The following is a 21,906-nucleotide window of genomic DNA, read 5'->3' on the forward strand; positions in this document are numbered from 1 at the left end:
TCAGACACACACACTCACATTAACACACTCACTTTTTTTTTTATTTAACCCCCTCCCCCAGCCTCCTTACCTTTAGGAATGCTGGGGGGGGGGGGTTCCCTCTCCCTGGGGCTGCTGGTCGGTCGGGCGGCACGTCATATTCTGGCTCCCAGCATCACTCTGCGGCGCGCGAGGGAGCTGAGCAGAGCGCTCAGAGGAAAGTGCTCCCTCGCCAGCCGCCCGCCAGTGCCACCCGCCCAGCAGTCCGCCTGGCTTGTCATTTAGCCGCAAGGGCGTTTGGGGGTGGCTTTTTTTGCCGCCCCCTGGAAAACGCCGCCCAAGGCAAATGCCTTGTTTGCCTTGCGGCTAAAACATCCCTAACCCAGCATTAACCCTAACACTACACTAATCCTAACTCACAAAAGATTCCCTGTAATGAAGTCAGCAAATGGATCTCTCCCAGCATGCATATGAGAGAGAGAAAGGAGCACTAGAGAGTGCTCTCTAATGTGTGAGTGCAGCATGAGAGGGAGATCTGCCCCTCATTCTGAAGCTCTTGCATGCTGTATCACTGATCAGACAGTGATCTGTGCTAAGCAGCTGGAAAAACCAAGTGCCAATCTCAGACTGGAGGAAGGCTGTGAATCACCGAGGATGAGTGTGATTGCAAGCTGCCCTAATGCAGTTCAGCCCAGTTTGTGGAGACCAGAGAGGAATGTCCACACTGTGTACAAGCAGTTCAGTCACTTGGAAGTTCTTTTTTTATTTCTTTGAACAACTGCTGATGGAAAATGGAAGGATTTGGCAATCAAAGCTTTGCCTATTGCCACATTTTCATAAAAATCTGTTTTTCGCATGTATATTTGCTGTTTGCATTGAATTTCAAAGAAATTCTAATACAGTCAACATTCATTTTTCCTAATGAACACATTTTTATGAAAAATTCAGAAGTACCATTATGAGTTCTAAAATTTAGTGTTAAAGGGACACTACAGTCACCAGAACAATGTAATTGTTACTGTAGCTTAATGTAGTTGTTCTGGTGAGTATAATTTTTCAGAGAAAAGGCAGTGTTTACATTGCCCCTAGGGACACCTCCAAGTGGCCACTCCTTAGATGCAGCCCTGACGTTCAGCGTCCCTACGTTCTGCATGGAGACGCTGAATTTTCCTCATAGAGATGCATTGATTCAATGCATCTCTATGAGGAGGTCCTGATCGGCCAAAATGGCATTTGGCCCCGCCCCTGTGTCGATTTTAGCCCTATGGGAAAGCATTGGATTGGCAAAAAATCTGCCATTGTGAAGATGTCACAACGGGGGTGGAGCCAGCACGGCAGACCCGCTGCAAACTTTTATAGAGGAGCTAAGGGGGAGCAAGCCACCTAAATGGTGGGTTTAGCACTATAGGGTCAGGAATACATGTTTGTGTTCCGGACCCTATAGTGATCCTTTAAGGATTATACGAGTTCAAAATGGATCCACAAGACAATGAAACACTAGAAATTATCCAAGAGTTCACCATCAAAGTTCCTTCAAAGGTGCTGGACTTGTAAGCTTGAAAGTGTCACTTTCGTTAAGTTCTAACAAATGTAGAGATACACATTGTACATGTATATGTATATATTTACTATCTAGGCTACTTTTTTATTTTATGTTACCAGAATGTTTAGATTATATTTTCATACTTGCCTAAAACAATCTGCTACTAGCTGAATGGATGAGACATCCAGTTAAGGCAATCCAAAACAAAGCCGATGTTTCAATGCAGTTATTATTAAATCATCATCAATCATATTTATTATGCAAAAATGTATCTTACAGGAAACGACATGGCCAAAATCCCAATATTTGAGCACAGTGTGAGATGAGTGGATTTGAAAACAAATATGCAAATATCACTTTCACATCAGTGCTATCCTCTTTGCAGGAGTTCTTTGTCCATTCTGATTTCCAATAAAATCCTACTTGTGCAAGCATTGTTTTTTTACATGAATGGAACCGCAATCTGGGTAGAATTAAAATGTGAATAATAGTATAACGTTGCCCTATGATATATTAGTCAGCAGCGCATATGTGATAACACACTTGCAAGCTCACTAAACCTTTCATACAAGGAATAACCCATTCAGCCACTGTATAATGGTGGGGGCATGTGCGGCAGATAGGATTTCCCTGGGCAATTATTTGTTTGTTTATTTAATGTATTGACTATATAATTCATTACAATATGGGGGGGGGGGGGGCAAGTTCTTCCAAACTCCTTTAAAAGGTAGCAACAGTGACAATAAAAATAAAAACAAAAAACAATTTGTGAAACCCAAATCCAGGAAAGTTGCTTATCTCTATCTTCCTGTAAGTAGATGAAAATGTGTTTATTTATTGACAGCAATTGCAAATATAGAGCTATCACAATGGAATAAAATGAAATATCCCTGCTGACTGTTCCACTTAACAGTATGTTTCCCAGCTTATTAACCCCTTAATGACCAAACTTCTGGAATAAAAGGGAATCATGACATGTCACACATGTCATGTGTCCTTAAGGGGTTAAATTACATCCATGATGTCCAGAGAGAAGTCTGAAAGGAATATCTGTTTTACGACCATTGGTCTTGTTTACATAAACTAATTTGTATCTAGAACCAATTCTTTGTTTATTTAATGAATGTTCAAGCAGGCACTTTTCCTAGCAAAGTTAGTACATGATTTGTAGTTGCCAATTGGCTCATTGTGGACTCATTTCCTCAGCCAAAATATTCCAGGAACAGTTCTTGTTTTTTGGAAATACACCCTGGAATTCAGTTTGTGATTATTAATATTAGATAGTAGATCAGAACTAAACGTCTGGTCTGAAATTAGCATAGTATAGTAATTTTATAAAATGGCTGCACTGATGACACTGGGGCCCTGCTAGTGATGCAATATGTTTTGTCAGCAGTAATAATGAATAGTGCTCACTAGGTGCTAGGATGTCCAGACTATATCTCCAAACAGCAATTCACATTCAGAGGATTAAAAGAGCTGTTATTCCACACCACAAAACAATAATGTGATGTCTAAGCAGAGCTTTTAAGGTCTGAATTTGGGGTACGGAATTAAAGCTCCTTCATTTGCCCACTTGAGTGTCTGGCCATTCTGTGAAGTGATGATATTTGTGTCAACCTGACACCTCCAAGTTAGTCCAGCCCATGACCACCTCAATGCCCCAGTTTCTATTTGTCAATGCTATAGTATATAATGCAACAGGGTCATGGTGCCTAATCAACTTTGGTTTCAGGCCTGAACCTGGTGTTGCATTTGTTCCTTCTCAATGCAACCAGGATCCTCCAGTAGATACAGTTGAAATCTGGTTCTTCAGCAATTCTCACAACTCGAGTTTCTTTACTCACTAGACAGGTATGAGTTAAGGGACAAGACAGACAGCTGAGAGTATAAACAAAGCACAATATTTAACAGGGGGAGGGGCAGACAAAGACAAAGAACCGTGGACCTTATAGGTGACAGAAGGGAAATGTATTGAACGTTGAATACATTCTAATTAAAGTCCAGCCATAAAACCAATATATTCAAATTCACAGACAAATTGTAGTTTAGTGAATCAATATTTTCCAGTTCTATCGTAACTTACCAAGATCCTTTATTCTCGGCAATACATTGAATGTAAAGTTTTTATATGTTGCAATTTTTCCTTCTGGTGAGGCGATTCCCACGTGCGATTCATATATGCGGATGCTTTTTGGTTTCCTTGGACGATCATGTTTAGGCTTAAAACAACATGTAAATTTAACAAATGATTAATTGTTTTTTATCTAATGGCAAATGTTTTAAATTTACTATGGCTCACCAACTCCTTATTCTGTACTTGTCAGAATCAAACACAAAAAAATTACATGTTTTGTTTGTGGGTAGGTCATTCAAGCCAACATTCTGATAAACTGTCCAATCACCATGAAAACGTAACCAGCATTTACTCAAATATTATTAGAAACCGTCTATTCATTCTACAACCCTGGAAATGTTACCATTCACTGTGAAATATATCCAACTGCTCTCACAGTAAGCCATTCACTCAGACCTCAATAATAAATATTACCTTTTACTATGAGCAAACCAGGACTCAGGAATCTGTCATACGAAAGAATATAACAGGGAAGCACAAATGCAGCAGAGACTATATCTTTAACCAATTTGAAAGAGTTCCAGCCATCATTTTTTCTACTCCATAGCTTTCTGTAGAAAGGTTTCATGTGCTACAATCCGACTGTAGTTTTTCCAACAAGTTTTTTGTCTCCTGCTCCTCTTTTTAACCCTTCCCTGAATTTCTTACCTACAAACCTATTCCCCAGTGGATCATTTTACCAATTTTCTCTAAAGCTTAAAGAGGAGTAAGCATAACAAATGAAACCTCAATTTGCCATGCATTATCTGTTGAAAAACAAAAAGGAAATTTATAAATGTAAAAATCAAAAGCAACAAAAAACTTACTATATAAGGGTGTGGTGGTTGCCAAAAAATCCAGTCGTAGATAATGCTACTTTCCTCTCGGAAAACATACTTTGCCCAGGGTGAAATGCGATACAAGGTTTCTCCAGATTTGCTGGTTATTACTACCTAGAACACAAACCATATGTTTTTTTTATGGACTTATTTAAATGAATCAGTTTAAATTATCATCATAGGATTTTTATTAAATCTTCCCTAAGACAAAGTAAAAGTATTAGAGAGGTATACGTCTATACATTGCAGATGCTACATACACATGACATGTCTTTTAAACTGAAAAAATTAATAAATTATATATATATATATATATATATATATATAAAGATAGATGATCAAGATAGCACTCCCAGGACTTAAATCAATGTAAAACTTAACTTTTAATCGTCTTTACAAAAAAAAATCGACGTTTCAGTCTGTTACACACAGACTTTCATCAGGACTATATATAAAAATCAAACATATCTGTCTCAGATATTAGAAATAGATATTTTGCCTATCAGCAGAAACTGCAAGGTGAATTGTCAGCATAGAGCTCACCTAGTCGGTTTCCACTGGCATGTGAACTTCCACATTAAATAGAGTTCCGTTAAAGGGACACTATAGGCACCCAGACCACTTTTGGCGAAAACTAGCCCAACGCATGCAGCAGAGTGCACGGAGGAAGCATCCTAGCGCTTCAACCCAAAGCCTTCAAAGAATGCTCAAACAGCCTGCCATGCCAGGAATTCAACCCTGCAATAGCCGACCTCACAACATGTCTTTTCCTGACAAGCATTCGGCCCACGTCGCTGCTAGGATTGCAGTCTGTTCTCATGGGCTGAGGGCACACTTGGTAACACCTCCCACCCTACGTCCATATACCCTGAGGGATTGCCGGGACTCGGAGCCCCTGTGGGACTACGGTTCCAGTGCAAGTGGCAGGTGACCTATTGACACTGGGCTGTGGCCTTCATTACAGACCGGGCTCGGGGAACTGCAAGGCTGCGGTGGCGCCACCCTAGGCCTACACAACACATGAAATACCAGCGTCTCCTGTCCTGCCACAAAGTGCTTGGAGGTAGGGCCGGACTGGCCCACCGGGATACCGGGAAATTTCCCGGTGGGCCGCGGCACCTGGGGGCTGCGCATATATGTGCCACCGGGTGGCCGGTCCGGTGGCACACTCATAGGGGGCCGGCCGCGTTTCAGGCTGGAGCCGCCGGGCCGGGTGGCAGCCTCGCCGGTCCGGCGGCACTTCTGTCAATGATGATGCTGAAGGGGGAGGAGCATGTCTACCATGCTCCCTCGCGGTACCCACAATCCCCAGCACATTATGCTGTATCAGTATGATGCTGTGCTGGGGATTGTGGGTACTGCGAGGGTGCATGGTAGACATGCTCCTCCCCCCTCAGCATCATCAATGACAGAAGTGCCGCCGGACCGGCGAGGCTGCCACCCGGCCCGGCGGCTCCAGCCTGAAACGCGGCCGGCCCCCTATGACTTCTCTAGGTAAATGGGGATAGGGAATAGAGAGATGGTGGAGGGAGAGGCACAGGGAAAGTGGGGAGGAGGGAGAGACACTGGGAAAGTGGGGAGGAGGGAGAGACACTGGGAAAGTGGGGAGGAGGGAGAGACACTGGGAAAGTGGGGAGGAGGGAGAGACACTGGGAAAGTGGGGAGGAAGGGAGGAGGGAGAGACACTGGGAAAGTGGGGAGGAGGGAGAGACACTGGGAAAGTGGGGAGGAGGGAGAGACACTGGGAAAGTGGGGAGGAGGGAGAGACACTGGGAAAGTGGGGAGGAAGGGAGGAGGGAGAGACACTGGGAAAGTGGGGAAGAAGAGAGGAGGGAGAGACACTGGGAAAGTGGGGAGGAAGGGAGGAGGGAGAGACACTGGGAAAGTGGGGAGGAAGGGAGGAGGGAGAGACACTGGGAAAGTGGGGAGGAGGGAGAGACACTGGGAAAGTGGGGAGGAGGGAGAGACACTGGGAAAGTGGGGAGGAAGGGAGGAGGGAGAGACACTGGGAAAGTGGGGAGGAAGAGAGGAGGGAGAGACACTGGGAAAGTGGTGAGGAAGGGAGGAGGGAGAGACACTGGGAAAGTGGGGAGGAAGGGAGGAGGGAGAGACACTGGGAAAGTGGGGAGGAGGGGAGGAGGGAGAGACACTGGGAAAGTGGGGAGGAGGGAGAGACACTGGGAAAGTGGGGAGGAAGGGAGGAGGGAGAGACACTGGGAAAGTGGGGAGGAAGAGAGGAGGGAAAGACACTGGGAAAGTGGGGAGGAAGGGAGGAGGGAGAGACACTGGGAAAGTGGGGAGGAGGGAGAGACACTGGGAAAGTGGGGAGGAAGGGAGGAGGGAGAGACACTGGGAAAGTAGGGAGGAGGGAGAGACACTGGGAAAGTAGGGAGGAGGGAGAGACACTGGGAAAGTAGGGAGGAGGGAGAGACACTGGGAAAGTGGGGAGGAAGGGAGGAGGGAGAAACACTGGGAAAGTAGGGAGGAGGGAGAGACACTGGGAAAGTAGGGAGGAAGAGGAGGGAGAGACACTGGGAAAGTGGGGAGGAAGAGAGGAGGGAGAGACACTGGGAAAGTGGGGAGGAAGAGAGGAGGGAGAGACACTGGGAAAGTGGGGAGGAAGGGAGGAGGGAGAAACACTGGGAAAGTAGGGAGGAGGGAGAGACACTGGGAAAGTAGGGAGGAAGAGAGGAGGGAGAGACACTGGGAAAGTGGGGAGGAAGAGAGGAGGGAGAGACACTGGGAAAGTGGGGAGGAAGAGAGGAGGGAGAGACACTGGGAAAGTGGGGAGGAAGAGAGGAGGGAGAGACACTGGGAAAGTGGGGCTTTCCCCTGCCGGCCGATCTCCCTCCCCGTTCCGCAGGCACCGTGCGGGCAGCCGGCAGGGGAGGGAGGAAGAGAGGACCCGGGGAGCTCTAGCAGCCCCCTGGGTCCTTCTCGCATGAGCACAGAGCGTTGCCGCAGTTTCCACGGCAACGCTCCAGCTCTCACGAGGGTGAACTCTAGCCCTGGAGCTACGGGCTAGAGTTCACTCTCAGCACTGCGACCACCAGGGATTCAATCTGCTTAAAATAAATCTGCACTTTTGTTTATTTTGAAGCCTATGAGTGCGCTTTTTACATTAGAGTAATTTTTTATTTAAAGTTATCTGTTCTAACACTGTATCTGCCCACTATGCTGGCGCAACGCATTATGGGGCTGGTAAATATTTTTTTCCAGGGCTGCTTTTAATTCCCAGTCCGGCCCTGCTTGGAGGCGGCACTATATTTCACACAGTGAAGGACTCTCTCCCATGGCCTCTTAGCGGTGTGGGCTGAACGATAACAGAGGACATTTTTCATTACTGGATCTCAGAGTTAAAGAGTCTTATTACACCTCTGTTTTTACTTTTGTTGTTTGTTCTCTTTCTATCCAGTGGCATATACACTCTGCCTAGCGTGGTTAACACCTATTTTGTTTTAATATTATTTAACTTAATTGATCCATAGATCTGAGAAGCCTGTGTTACTACACTTATTATTAGTTATCCTTATATCTGAGTGTGGATATACACAACTACCTAACCAAAGATGATTCTATATCCTTTGCTACACAAGTCTAGATAATCCTGTCAAGCTTAATAATATTAGAAAATTGCATCCTCTCAAATGTGCTTTATATACTCCTGTCACTCCCCTTATATATAAAAATGTGCCGATTATTGCAACACACTTTGCTATATGCTTAAAAAAAAAAAAAAAAAAAAAGAAACGGAAAGAGGAAGAGAAGAGGAAGCAATTTGGAAAAGGTAAATTCAGCATGACAGTGCTGCTTTAATTACATACAGGATACTCCGGAAACGTATAGCAAGAAATTAACAGTGCAGGTGATTCTGAATTAAACAGAATTTGCAATAAAGGAACTGTACACATTAGATATCGCTTTACAGGAAGTGTTTAGGAAGGTTGCGTAAGACACAAGTATTTAAAGTGTCCCTTTAAATAAGTGTAACCATGTGAAAAGAGTAATTAACACAGGGCTCGACAAATCCCAGGCGCCAGATCGCCACGGCGACTAGAAATTTTGCCCTGGTGTCTGGGATTTGCCAGCTCTCTAGCTTTGACGGCGGCCGCCATGGGGAATATTACATGGAGGTGGGCAACCGCCCTGAGCAGCATGGAGGAGGCGGCCACCCGCGGGAGCATGGAGGCTGGCAGCCGCCCTGAAGAGCATAGAGGAGGCGGCCGCCCACGGGAGCATTATGGGCGGCGCGCGAGGGAGCAGTACTCTGCCTGTAGCTCCTCTCTGCTCCCTCACGCTGTGTAATGATGCCAGGAGCCGGAATATGATGTCATTCCGGCCCCGGCATCGTTACAGAGCGCGAGGGAGCAGAGAGGAGCTACAGGCTGAGTACTGCTCCCTCGCACACAGGAAGAGTACAGCCCCACTGGACCCCAGGAAAGACTCACTCAGCTCTTCCAAAGGTAGGGAGACTGAGTGGGTTTCAATTCAAACAAAAATGTGTGTGTATGTAAGCCTGTGTAAGTCTGTCAGAGTGTGTGTGTGTGTGTATGCATGTATGTGTGTGAGTCTGTCAGTGTGTGTGTGTGTGTTTGTGAGCGAGCCTGTCAGTGTGTGTTTGTGAGCGAGTCTGTCAGAGTGTCTGTCTGTGTGTGTGTGTGAGCACCTGTCTGAGTGTGTGTGAGCCTGTCAAGAGTTTGTGTGTGTGGGCCTGTTGTCAGCGTGAGTGTGTATGTGAGCCTGTCAGAGTGTGTGTGTGAGAGCCTGTCAGTGTGTGCGCGTTTAGGTACCTACCCCCTCCGATCGCATGTGGTTTTAGAAACATAGAATGTGACGGCAGATAAGAACCATTCGGCCCATCTAGTCTGCCCAATTTTCTAAATACTTTCATTAGTCCCTGGCCTTATCTTATAGTTAGGATAGCCTTATGCCTATCCCACGCATGCTTAAACTCCTTTACTGTGTTAACCTCTACCACTTGAGCTGGAAGGCTATTTCATGCATCAATTACCCTCTCAGTAAAGTAATACTTCCTGATATTTTTAAACCTTTGCCCCTCTAATTTAAGACTATGTCCTCTTGTTGTGGTAGTTTTTCTTCTTTTAAATATAGTCTCATCCTTTACTGTGTTGATTCCCTTTATGTATTTAAATGTTTCTATCATATCCCCCCTGCCTCGTCTTTCCTCCAAGATATACATGTTAAGATCCTTTAACCTTTCCTGGTAAGTTTTATCCTGCAATCCATGAACCAGTTTCGTAGCCCTTCTCTGAACTCTCTCTAAGGTATCAATATCCTTCTGAACATACGGTCTCCACTACTGCGTACAATACTCCAAGTGAGGTCTCACCAGTGTTCTGTACAATGGCATGAGCACTTCCCTCTTTCTACTGCTAATACCTCTCCCTATACAACCAAGTATTCTGCTAGCATTTCCTGCTGCTCTATTACATTGTCTGCCTACCTTTAAGTCATCAGAAATAATCACCCCTAAATTCCTTTCCTCAGATGTTGAGGTTAGGACTCTATCAAATATTCTGTACTCTGCCCTTGGGTTTTTATGTCCAAGATGCATTATCTTGCACTTATCCACATTAAATGTCAGTTGCCACAAATCTGACCATTTTTCTAGTTTACCTAAATCATTAGCCATTTGACTTATCCCTCATGGAACATCAACCCTGTTACATATCTTAGTATCATCAGCAAAAAGACATACCTTACCATCAAGATCTTCTGCAATATCACTAATAAAAATATTAAAGAGAATGGGTCCAAGTACAGATCACTGAGGTACCCCACTGGTGACAAACCCAAGCTTCGAATATACTCCATTGACTACAACCCTCTGTTGCCTGTCACTCAGCCACTGCCTTACCCGTTCAACAATATTGGAATCCAAACTTAAATATTGCAGTTTATTGATACGCCTTCTATGTGCAACAGTGTCAAAAGCCTTACTGAAATCTAGGTAAGCAATGTCTACTGCACCACCCTGATCTATAATTTTAGTTACCCAATCAAAAAAATCTAAAGGATTAGTTTGGCATGATCTCCCTGAAGTAAAACCATGTTGTCTCTGATCTTGAAATCCATGTGTTTTTAGATGTTCAACAATCCTTTCCTTTAACATGGTTTCCATCACTTTCCCTACTACTGAAGTAAGGCTTACTCGCCTATAGTTGCCCGACTCCTCCCGATTACCTTTTTTTGTGAATGGGCACAACATGCGCCAACTTCCAATCTTCTGGGACTACTCCTGTTATCAATGATTGGTTAAATAAATCTGTTAATGGTTTTGTAGTACACCACCAAGCTCTTTTAAAAGCTTTGGGTGTTTTCCATCAGGTCCCATTGACATATTTGTCTTTACTTTTGACAGTTGAAATAGAACCTCTTCCTCTGTAAATTCACGTGTAATAAATTACTCATTTATCATTTATCTCATTTTTAACTGAGGTCCCTTTCCTTCATTTGCATCTGTAAATACCGAACAAAAATATTAATTGAGGCAGTCAGCTAGACTTTTATCCTCTTCTACATACCTTCCTTCTTTTGTTTTTAATCTAACTAATCCTTGTTTTACTTTTCTTTTCTCATTTATGTATCTATAAAAAGTTTTGTCCCCCTTTTTTACTGACTGTGCTATTTTCTCTTGTGTGTGTGATTTGGAAGCTCTTATAACTTGCTTAGCCTCTTTCTGCCTAATCTTATAGATCATTCTCTCTTCCTCACTCTGTTTTTTTTTTTTTTGTTATAATTACTAAATGCTAACTTTTTGTTTTTTACTATTTTGGCCACAACTGTGGAGTACCACAGTGGTTTCTTGATTTTTTTTTTTCTTTTACGGACAAGCCTAATGCAATTTTCTGTTGCCTTCGGTAGTGCAACTTTTAAATAATACCATTTCTCTTGGACTCCATTTAAATTGCTCCAGTCTGATAATGACTCCTTTACACATATTCTAATTTTAGAAAAGTCTGTTTTTCTAAAATATAAAACTTTTGTTTGTGTGTGGTGTGACTCAGTCACTGTTTTTTATATTAAACCACACTGCCTGATGATCACTGGATCCTAAACGTTCACCTATAGTAAAATAGGATACCAAATCTCCATTTGTTAACACTAAATCTAGTATGGCCTATTTACGAGTTGGCTCCTCAACGACTTGTTTTAGATACAATCCCAGTAGGGAGTTTAGAGTATATGTGTGCTCCTGGCACAAGCAGCTATTTTTGTTTTCCAATTCACATCAGGAAGAATAGTCACCCATGATGATAACTTTCCCCTTCATTGTCATTTTAGCTATTTCCTCAACTAGTAGATTATCTAACTTTTCAATTTGTCCTGGGGGCCTATAAATCACACCTACACGAGTTACTGTGTGATTATCAAATTCTAACGTAACCCAAACGGACTCTATGTTCGCCTAGCTTTTATTAGGCTAGATTTTATGCTATCCTTCACATACAGGGCCACCCCTGCCCCTTTCCTTCCTCCCCTGTCTTTTCTATATAAAGAGTACCCTGGTATTGCTATGTCCCAGTCATTTTTCTCATTATACCACATCTCAGTAACAGCGACTAAATCTACACTATCAGTTGCCATTATTGCCACAAGTTCATGGATCTTATTCCCTAAACAAGCATTTGTAGACATGACTCTGAGCTTATCACTTTTTAACACACTGTCCTTGTTTCGGGGGACAGTTGGATTGATGTTTTATCACCCTTTTGCCTCCCATCCCCTCCTAGTTTAAATACATCCTAGCAAAACCTCTGAACTGCTCACTGAGAACATTTGTTCCCTTTTGAGAAAGATGCAAACCATATTTTTTGTACAGTTTATTTCCATTCCAAACAGCGCTACCATGAGAAATAAAGCCAAATCCTTGCTCCCAACACCATTCACCAAGCCACAAGTTAAAGTCCCTAATACGTATCCGCCTGAGTGTTATGCACAGGCAGAACTTCAGAGAAGCAACCTGCCGTGTGGAAGCAACCTGCCGTATATCAGTGGCAAAAACACTAAAAACGTCCTTAACCTCTGAAAACTCATTGCAAGCCAAGTAATTTGTCCTTAGATGGACAAGTACATCCAATTCGCCTTCCTGCTTTGCTCGCTTAACAATATTACAGATACGTCTCCTGTCTCTGTGAGCAGCAGCTCCGGGAAGACACCTCACAAGACCACCATTGTCCATCTCCACACCTCTTATGATGGAATCCCCCAATAACAACTGCTTTCTATTAGGCCTCACCATAGTCCCCAAGCCTCTTTCCACAACACCACTAGCCTCAGTGCCTCTCTCCACAACACCACTAGCCTCAATGCCTCTCTCCACAATACCACTAGCCTCAATGCCTCTCTCCACAACACCACTAGCCTCAATGCCTCTCTCCACAACACCACTAGCCTCAATGCCTCTCTCCGCAACACCACTAGCCTCAATGCCTCTCTCCGCAACACCACTAGCCTCAATGCCTCTCTCCACAACACCACTAGCCTCAATGCCTCTCTCCACAACACCACTAGCCTCAATGCCTCTCTCCACAACACCACTAGCCTCAATGCCTCTCTCCACAACACCACTAGCCTCAATGCCTCTCTCCACAACACCACTAGCCTCAATGCCTCTCTCCACATCACCACTAGCCTCAGTGCCTCTCTCCACAACACCACTAGCCTCAGTGCCTCTCTCCACAACACCACTAGCCTTAATGCCTCTCTCCACACCACTAGCCTCAATGCCTCTCTCCACAACACCACTAGCCTAAATGCCTCACTGCACAACATCACTAGCCTCAGTGCCTCTCTCCACAACACCACTAGCCTCAATGCCTCTCTCCACAACACCACTAGCCTCAGTGCCTCTCTCCATAACACCATTACACTCTGAAAGTGCAGAAAATTAATTATGTAGAGCAACAGACTGTGCAATATGCCTTTTATCCACAACTCTAAGTCTACCAGATCCTACAGTGATCCATCTGCCATTCCTAGTATGTCTCTGCGACAGTGGCTTTGCAGCAGTTCCAGCCTGAGTTTGTTTACCAGATAATTTACAAATCTCAGACTTCAAAAATACAATCTCCTGCCGCAAGATAGAGAATGGTCTACAGATTAGACAACAACCAAACCTCCAAAAAGTGGAACGTGAAACAAATGCATAGCAACTATTACATTGAACTAAGTCTGCCATTCCAATGAGGTGAATAATTTAAATCAAACAAATCTTAACTTTTTATTTATCCTCCTGAATACCTCAGATTACCTCCAGGTTATCTCCAGAATATCACCAACCACACACTCAGAAGCAACACTTAGATGAAGCAACCAAGCTATATTAGCCATGCTAATGACAACAACCCTTATATAACTCCTAAAATCACCACCCACTAGGAATGTTTAACACATGGGTAGGCCTCTGCTCATTTGCAAACAATAGCTAAACAGCAATCAATAGCAAGTAGCTAACTAATCAAATGCCTTATAATTACCAACAGGAAATCAAACCTTGTGCAATCAGTAACCTTTTCCTACAGATGAATCTTACCTGTAACAGTAGAAAAGAAAACTCTTAGCACAACTTAGTAAAACTCTCCAGAATATCTCCAACCACACACTTAGAAGCAACACTTAGATGAAGCAACCAAGCTATTTACTCACCTTTCTTCCCATTTCCCACGCCGTGCCAGTTTCGCCATGGCTGAGATGATCAATCTTTATGATCTCAGCTAAGGCAATGCTTTCCCTTAGGAAAGCATTGGGAGGATGTTGTGCATGCGCAGCAAATGTACCAATCTGCATCTCCTCATAGAGATGCATTACATTAATCAATCTCTATGATGAACATTCAACGCCTCCATGCAGAGCTTGGAGACACTGAACCAGGGTGCTGCACATGGTGCAGCAGTGACCCAGGACTCTCTAGTGGCCATCTGAGTGACTGTCACTAGAGGTGTTACTAAGCAGCAATGTAAACTCTGCCTTTTTGTGGAAAGGGCAGTGTTTACACTGAAACGCCTGCAGGGACAGGCTATAAACACCAGAACAACTACATCAAGCTGTAGTGGTTCTGGTGACTATAGTGTCCCTTTAATAATTGCACTTTCTCTTTGAAAATTACTGGCTCCTAACTTTTTTACCTGGCTCTTATATTCCAAACATATTTGTTAAGCCCTGAACTAACAAACAAATTAATGTCAGCTGCAACAAGATGTTTAGAGGACCCTGCTCAAAATAAGCTTTAAAATGCATTGTCCCTTAAAACATGTTAGGTGTGTTGTGTAAAAAAAAAATGTATTCCAGATCTTAACACTGTAAAATTTAAAAATACCCAAGAAAGGTGAATATAGGCAAAGAACTATAAAACACACAAGAAGCATTATGGGAAATGCATAGGAAATATTGAAAAGGGATGGCCTAGTATATGATTATGCATTCACCTACTACCCTTAAGGGTTAAAAAAAAAAAAACAGATGTACTCACCGTGTATCCATTGCTGCACTGGTCTGTGTTGCTGGTGCTGACTCCTTGGGTGAGATCATTAGTCCTGATAATCTCAGCAAATCTAACACTCCCCATGTGTGGCAGATCAGCATTTCACCAATGCATCTACACGGGGAGCGTTCAGCATCTTTATGCAATTTGTGGAGAAGCTTAATGTAGGTCCCTGAATTGCTGGACCTTGTCCAGGAAGTACCTCTCGTTGCTGTCTAAGTGACAACCATTAGAGGTGGACTTAGGCAGCAGCTTAAACACTTTAAATTTGTTACACCAAAACACACACCAAAACACACAAAACTACATTACACTTTGGTGGTTGATGTAGACCAGTGGTTCCCAACCCAGTCCTCAAGTACCCCCTACCAGTCCAGGATTTAGGGATTACCCTGTTGCCTCTAAAGTGTTTTTTTTTTCTTCCCCTAAAAACACCTTAGACACAACTTGGTAATCCCTAAATCCTGGACTGTTAAGGGGTACTTGAGGACAGGGTTGGGAACCACTGATGTAGACTATAGCGTCCCTTTAATTATACATTACTGCTTTCCTCAATGTTTGGTTCTGATATCAGATCAGTCCTATTAGTCTATTAAACTCTTACATTAAAAGTGAGAAGTATTCATGGAAGCTAAAGGATTATAAAAACATAAGCAGCAATTTTCAATGTTTTACCTATTAAAATGCCACTTTATGTACTGAATTTTCGAGAGTGAAAGCCCCACGTGGACTCAATAACAAGGCATGTTGGTTCAAGGTTACTCATAGCCTTAAGCTCCTATATAAGAAGGTCTTTAAATTTAGTTATTTTGCTACCTACAGTATGTAAAAAGTTGCTTCAGATTTAAAGCGTGACAGAATACCAACTGCCTCAAGCAGCAACTTCTATCAGTCTATAACTTTAGAACTCAAGATAAATGTACTGGTCAGTAGAGATTTATAGCTCTTAGCCCTTAGCCTCGAAAACAATTTCATGGAATAATGCACCATTTTAGAATATAAAAAAGGTAGTAATTTGTAAAAAAAAACTGTAAATGCAGAGTAAAAAAAAAATAAAAAATTACATCTAAAAAGAGAAAAATTCAGAAATTCAGAAGAAAGATTTTATGACCATTTAATATTTATATATATATATATATATATATATATATATATATATATATATATATATATATATATATATATATATATATATATATATATATATATATATATAGCCAAAAGTACAAGATAGCACTCCAGGGACTTCCAAGTCAATATATATACCGTATATACTCGAGTATAAGCCGACCCGAATATAAGCCGAGGCCCCTAATTTTATCCCAAAAAACTGGGAAAACTTATTGACTCGAGTATAAGACTAGGGTGGGAAATGCAGCAGCTACTGGTAAATTTCTAAATAAAATTAGATCCTAAAAAAAATATATTAATTGAATATTTATTTACAGTGTGTGTATAATGAATGCAGTGTGTGCGTATGTGTGTGTGTATGAGTGCAGCGTGTGTGTATGAGTGCAGTGTGTGTGTGCATGAATGCAGTGTGTGTGTGCATGAATGCAGTGTGTGTGTGCATGAATGCAGTGTGTGAATGCAGTGTGTGCAGGGCCGGTGCAAGGATATTTGCCGCCGTAGGCAAAAAAAATTTTGCCGCCCCCTCCCCCCCCCATATGTCCTGACTTCCCCTCCTCCTCCCTCAGTGGTCCTTACCTCCCCACCCCCGTGTTCCTTCACTCCCCCCCCCCCAGTGGTCCTGACTCACCCCTCCCCTAGTGGTCCTTACCCTCCCCTCCCCTAGAGGTCCTTACTTCCCCCTCCCCTCCCATAGTGGTCCTTATCCCACCCCCTCCCTCTCATAGTGGTCCTTATCCCCCTTCTCCCTCCCATAGTGTTCCTTATCCCCCCCATAACTCCCATAGTGGTCCATATACCCCCCCCCTCCCTCCCATAATGGTCCTTATACCCCCCCTCCCTCCCATAGTGGTCCTTATCCCACCCCCTCCCATAGTGGTCCTTATACCCCCCCTCCCTCCCATAGTGGTCCTTATACCCCCCTCCCTCCAATAGTGGTCCTTATCCCCCCCCTCCCTCCCATAGTGGTCCTTAACCCCCCTCCCTCCCATAGTGGTCCTTATCCCCCCCTCCCTCCCATAGTGGTCCTTATACCCCCCTCCCTCCCATAGTGGTCCTTATACCCCCCTCCCTCCCATAGTGGTCCTTATCCCCCCCCTCCCTCCCATAGTGGTCCTTACCCCCCCCCTCCCTCCCATAGTGGTCCTTACCCCCCCCCCTCCCTCCCATAGCGGTCCTTATACCCCCCCTCCCTCCCATAGCGGTCCTTATACCCCCCCATCCCTCCCATAGCGGTCCTTATACCCCCCCTCCCTCCCATAGCGGTCCTTATACCCCCCCTCCCTCCCATAGCGGTCCTTATACCCCCCTCCCTCCCATAGTGGTCCTTAACCCACCCCCTCCCTCCCATAGTGGTCCTTATACCCCCCCCCCCTCCCATAGTGGTCCTTATACCCCTTTTATTTTTGTATTATTAATTTTTTTTTAATTTTATTTCTTATTTTATTTATTTATTTATTTTTCGTCCCCCCTCCCTGCTTGATATATGGCAGGGAGGGGGGCTCTCCTTCCCTGGTGGTCCAGTGGCAGTTCAGTGGGGGGGAGAGGGGGGCTGGCAGAGCTGTACTTACCTTTCCTGCAGCTCCTGTCAGCTCTCTCTTCCTCCGCGCGGTCTGTGCAGCTCCCTCTGTCAGCTCCCAGTGTAAGTCTCGCGAGAGCCGCGGCTCTCGCGAGACTTACACTGGGAGCTGACCGAGGTGCTGAACGGACGGCGCGGAGGAGGAGAGAGCTGACAGGAGCTGCAGGAAAGGTAAGTACAGCTCTGCCAGCCCCCCTCTCCCCCGGTCTGTATTATGGCAATGCAAATTGCCATAATACAGACTCTGACTCGAGTATAAGCCGAGTTGGGGTTTTTCAGCCCAAAAAATGGGCTGAAAAACTCGGCTTATACTCGAGTATATACGGTATATATAATTGAATGATCATAAAATCTTTCTTCTGAACTTTTTTTAGATATCTTTTTTTTGCCTCTGCAAAAAAACACTGATGTAGACTATAGACAATATATATATATATATATATATATATATATATACATATATACACACACATACATATAACTTTTATTTAATATAAAGCAGCTGGGTGGCTGGCTAGTCGTGCACTGCATCACTTTAACAGTGTGATTGGGCCCCTCTAATGATTGCATCATTGGGAAGAAGTGAGAGCCTTTCAGTTCCTCCCAGCTAAAAAGAGCCCCACATGGGAGCGAGAAAAGGAGGCAGAGGAGGGGGCGGACTGGCAGTGCAAGCTCCTAACTCCCCAGCCAGCAGAAGGTTACAATTTTGACCTGTAGAAGCAGGGTTTGCTTCTGTGTGTCTGTCTATCCGCATGTGTGTGCATCTGCATGTTTGGCAGTGTTGTATCTTTGTGTCTATGCATCTGCATATATGTGTGTGTATCTGCATGTGTGGAAGTGTGTGTGTCTGTGTATCTGCATGTACCAGTGTTTGTATCTGTGTATGCATTGATTCAATGTATCTGTATGAGGAGATGCTGATTGGCCAGGGCTGTGTTTGGCTTGTGCTGTCTCTGCCCCTGACCTGCCCTTTGACAGTCTCAGCCAATCCAATGCTCTATTATGTTAAAGCACTGTGATTGGCTCACAACACCACATCTGATGATGTCAGCGAGCAGGCAGATCAGTGGCAGAGCCAGCAGCAGCAGACTGGAATTAGAGTAAGATTTGCTATATTTAGGGGTGCAGGAGGGTACCAGGGGTTAGATGGTGTTTTTAACACTATAGGGTCAGGAACACATGTCTGTGCTCCTGACCCTACAGTGTTCCTTTAATTGAGCATTCCTTGAAAAGAGTGAAATGTCTTAATTGAAACACAAGCAATTACATATATTTCTATATATACCTTTAGTTTTGATCCATGCCAAACGCTTGGTGATTTGTCTTCTCTTGGTGGGATGTGGAGTTCCCACTTCCCAAAATCCAATTTTTTATATGGATGTGAAAATGGGTTCCAGTCATCTGAAATATAAAGTGTTTTTGCTATAGTACTAAAAAATGACACCTTGAAATAGGATCACAAAAGTAACATAGTTAGACAATTGTACTTTGCATTTGATCTTGTTTATTTAAAACTTGTGCCTTCTTTAAGATGTAAGATGATAATAATAATAATAATAATAATAATTGTAATTTTAAAGGCATTTTAAATACACCCTAAGCACCAAAGCCACTTAATCTAAATCTAAAGTATTTTGGTGCATAGACTCTATCCCCTTTCTCTGACAAATGTAAACACGGTCACATAAATTTTTAATATGTGTAACAGAACAGCTGGAGGTATTTCTGCATTGCGACCATAAAAAAAGAAAAGTACTTTTTTTTTTTTTTTTTTTAATCTTTGGCGTCATTATGTCCTTTATTGTGATAATCAATACCAACAATGCTTTTCACAGAGAAGCACTGGATTCAATGTTTCTATATGAGAAGCATTGGATTAACAGAGAGCAGCCAGTGCTGCACTTACGCCATAGGTTCGCAATGCTTCTCTAGGAGAAATTTTGGATTAGACAGAGATCATGTGTCTGGATCATCTCACAGTGGGAGAATATGCAGCTGAGAGAATAAGGTCCTCAAGTTGGATAACAGGTAGTTTAATGGCAATTTCTGCCTTTTTTCTAGTTGTACAAAAGGAACACACAAAGTTTAAAAATATTTATTTTTAGCCGTAGAGTGTTTCTTGAAAGGTCTTTCATAATCCAGTTGGACCTAAGTTCTAAAAATATAAAAAGGACAGTTTGCTAAGGTGCATTTGGAGTTAACAGTATGTTTCCTCTGGCTTATTTTATGAAAGTAGATACAAAATAAGTAAGGAGCACAACCATAACTATAAATATACAAAAAAAAATCTTTATTAAATGGGCACACACAATATTGGAATATCTCATGACATAAAACTCAGAGATATAGGGTCATATCATATTATAAAGTAACAACCAGAACAATTCTATATATTATATATATATATATATATATATATATATATATATATACACACACACTTCAACCTAATGCTACAACCATAGTACTAACCCTAGCCCTAACTGAAAAACCAACACCAACCCCAACACTTAAAAACCATGTAATTAATAAGATAAATTGCAGTGAATAGTGCATTAGGGCAAAGATAATTACCCCTCTGTGTTCTGGAGACCTTTGATTAGAGGTCTGTGCATATAGTGACAAGACTTAGACAAGATCATTGATATGGCAGGTCTCCTATAAATAGGTAACCAATCAGAATGCAGATGTATTTTCAAATATTCCATTCTGCTGACTTTGTCTCTCAAAGAATCAGCATACCAACATAAGCAAACCACAGAAGATTATTTGATTGATGTATAAGGATTAACAGCACCTTAGGTAGACACTCTAAACAATCCAATTAACAAGATGTACAGCCTAATGAGCTACACAAGAGTTCATTGTAGTATAAACTCTCTTTGTACTAGAATCTATTAAAAGGGTATGGGGTCCCAAAGCAGTACTTCATCATGAGGATTTGAATATTTCCCAGTTCTCTTCCACATGGGAATTTTAATAAAACAGACTGGTATGGGGTACATGGAGAATAAGCTGAATACCACATGTATAATGGATATGGGAGTTACATAAATACAAATAGTTTGGTATGTATTGTTTAAATGGTTATAGTCTTAGGACATCCGAAAAGCAAGGGTGAAAAAAGTTATAACTGTAGTTGTTCATGTTAATTACTTTACTTTTTAAGTACTGAAAAGTAAATCACTGAAAAATAGGTTTTAGCTTAGAAGAAGTGTAAATTATTGTCTACCAATAATGTGGTCACAATACACGATGGTCATTTAAGCATTGGAAGGATTCATTTATTTTTCCTGTAATGTGCTGTAGTGGTTATATTGCCAAAAGGGCTGTAGCGCTCCCCATTCCCCATTTCAGAACAGTTTGATTTCTTACCTGGGCCCTGCCAGATGCCATTTTCCACCTCCATTATATCAGCAGGAGAGTTGGAAGCTGCTAAGCACTTCAGTTAGACCTCCTGAGCAAAGCCCTAGCTCATTGACTTTTTACTTCAGTTGATCTCATCCAAAGTTCTGCACTGCTGGGCTTAGCTCAAACGGTTTTCCGGCTCTCTGGCTGACGTAGTGGAGGCAGGGAACAGCGCATCCCAGGTAAGAAGTCAATATGTTCTAAAATGACTTGACTACTTACAATGGGAGGGAGCCAGTGCACTCTTGGAACCATAACTACAACACATAACTAGTGGTTATGGTGCTTGCTTTTGGTGCATAGAGTATCCCTATACATGAAGAATCTAGTTTAAATTGGTGCCAATAATGCCATGATTACAGTGGCACTGTGTAATCATGGTGGAACACACCCAGCTAAATATGGGCTAATACACCACTCTCAAAACTGACACCAACAAGGTCAGCATGACTTCCAATACTACATGGAACACAATGGTGGATTCCACCACCAAAAATATTGGGACACCACCGTTATTGTATGTTTATCAAGTTAATGTCCCAGCACCAGGCCTGTTAATTCTCTGACTATCCCACCAACCTTCATGCTGTGCTATCCATAATGTACACAAGACAGTCAAAAGATTATGTAGGTGGTGTGCTAAGGAAAGTAATCATTTAAGTTAATTGGGGAGGGACCTAGTTTTTAAATTATATACTCTCATTCGATTAACTGTCCAGACTGATAGCAAATAACAAAGAGTTAATACTGTGGCTAAAAGTGTGGGGAAAACATATATATTTTAATGTACAAGTGAGCAAAATTAGGAGA

The 21,906-nt window shown here is 42.8% G+C and overlaps 1 protein-coding gene across 1 annotated transcript in view; it reads right to left on the reverse strand.

The window, feature by feature from the left end:
- GBE1 (1,4-alpha-glucan branching enzyme 1) overlaps positions 1-21,906 on the reverse strand; it is a 184,214-nt gene that overhangs the window by 125,946 nt on the left and 36,362 nt on the right. Inside the window, exons 3-5 of the mRNA XM_063448657.1 lie at positions 18,974-19,089; positions 4,466-4,591; positions 3,609-3,744 (exon numbers count right to left, since the gene is read on the reverse strand). Of these exons, the coding sequence (XP_063304727.1) occupies positions 3,609-3,744; positions 4,466-4,591; positions 18,974-19,089 (378 nt within the window). The remainder of the gene's footprint in view (positions 1-3,608; positions 3,745-4,465; positions 4,592-18,973; positions 19,090-21,906) is intronic.

This window comes from Pelobates fuscus, chromosome 1 (assembly GCF_036172605.1).
Source record: "Pelobates fuscus isolate aPelFus1 chromosome 1, aPelFus1.pri, whole genome shotgun sequence".
Classification (NCBI taxonomy): domain Eukaryota; kingdom Metazoa; phylum Chordata; class Amphibia; order Anura; family Pelobatidae; genus Pelobates; species Pelobates fuscus.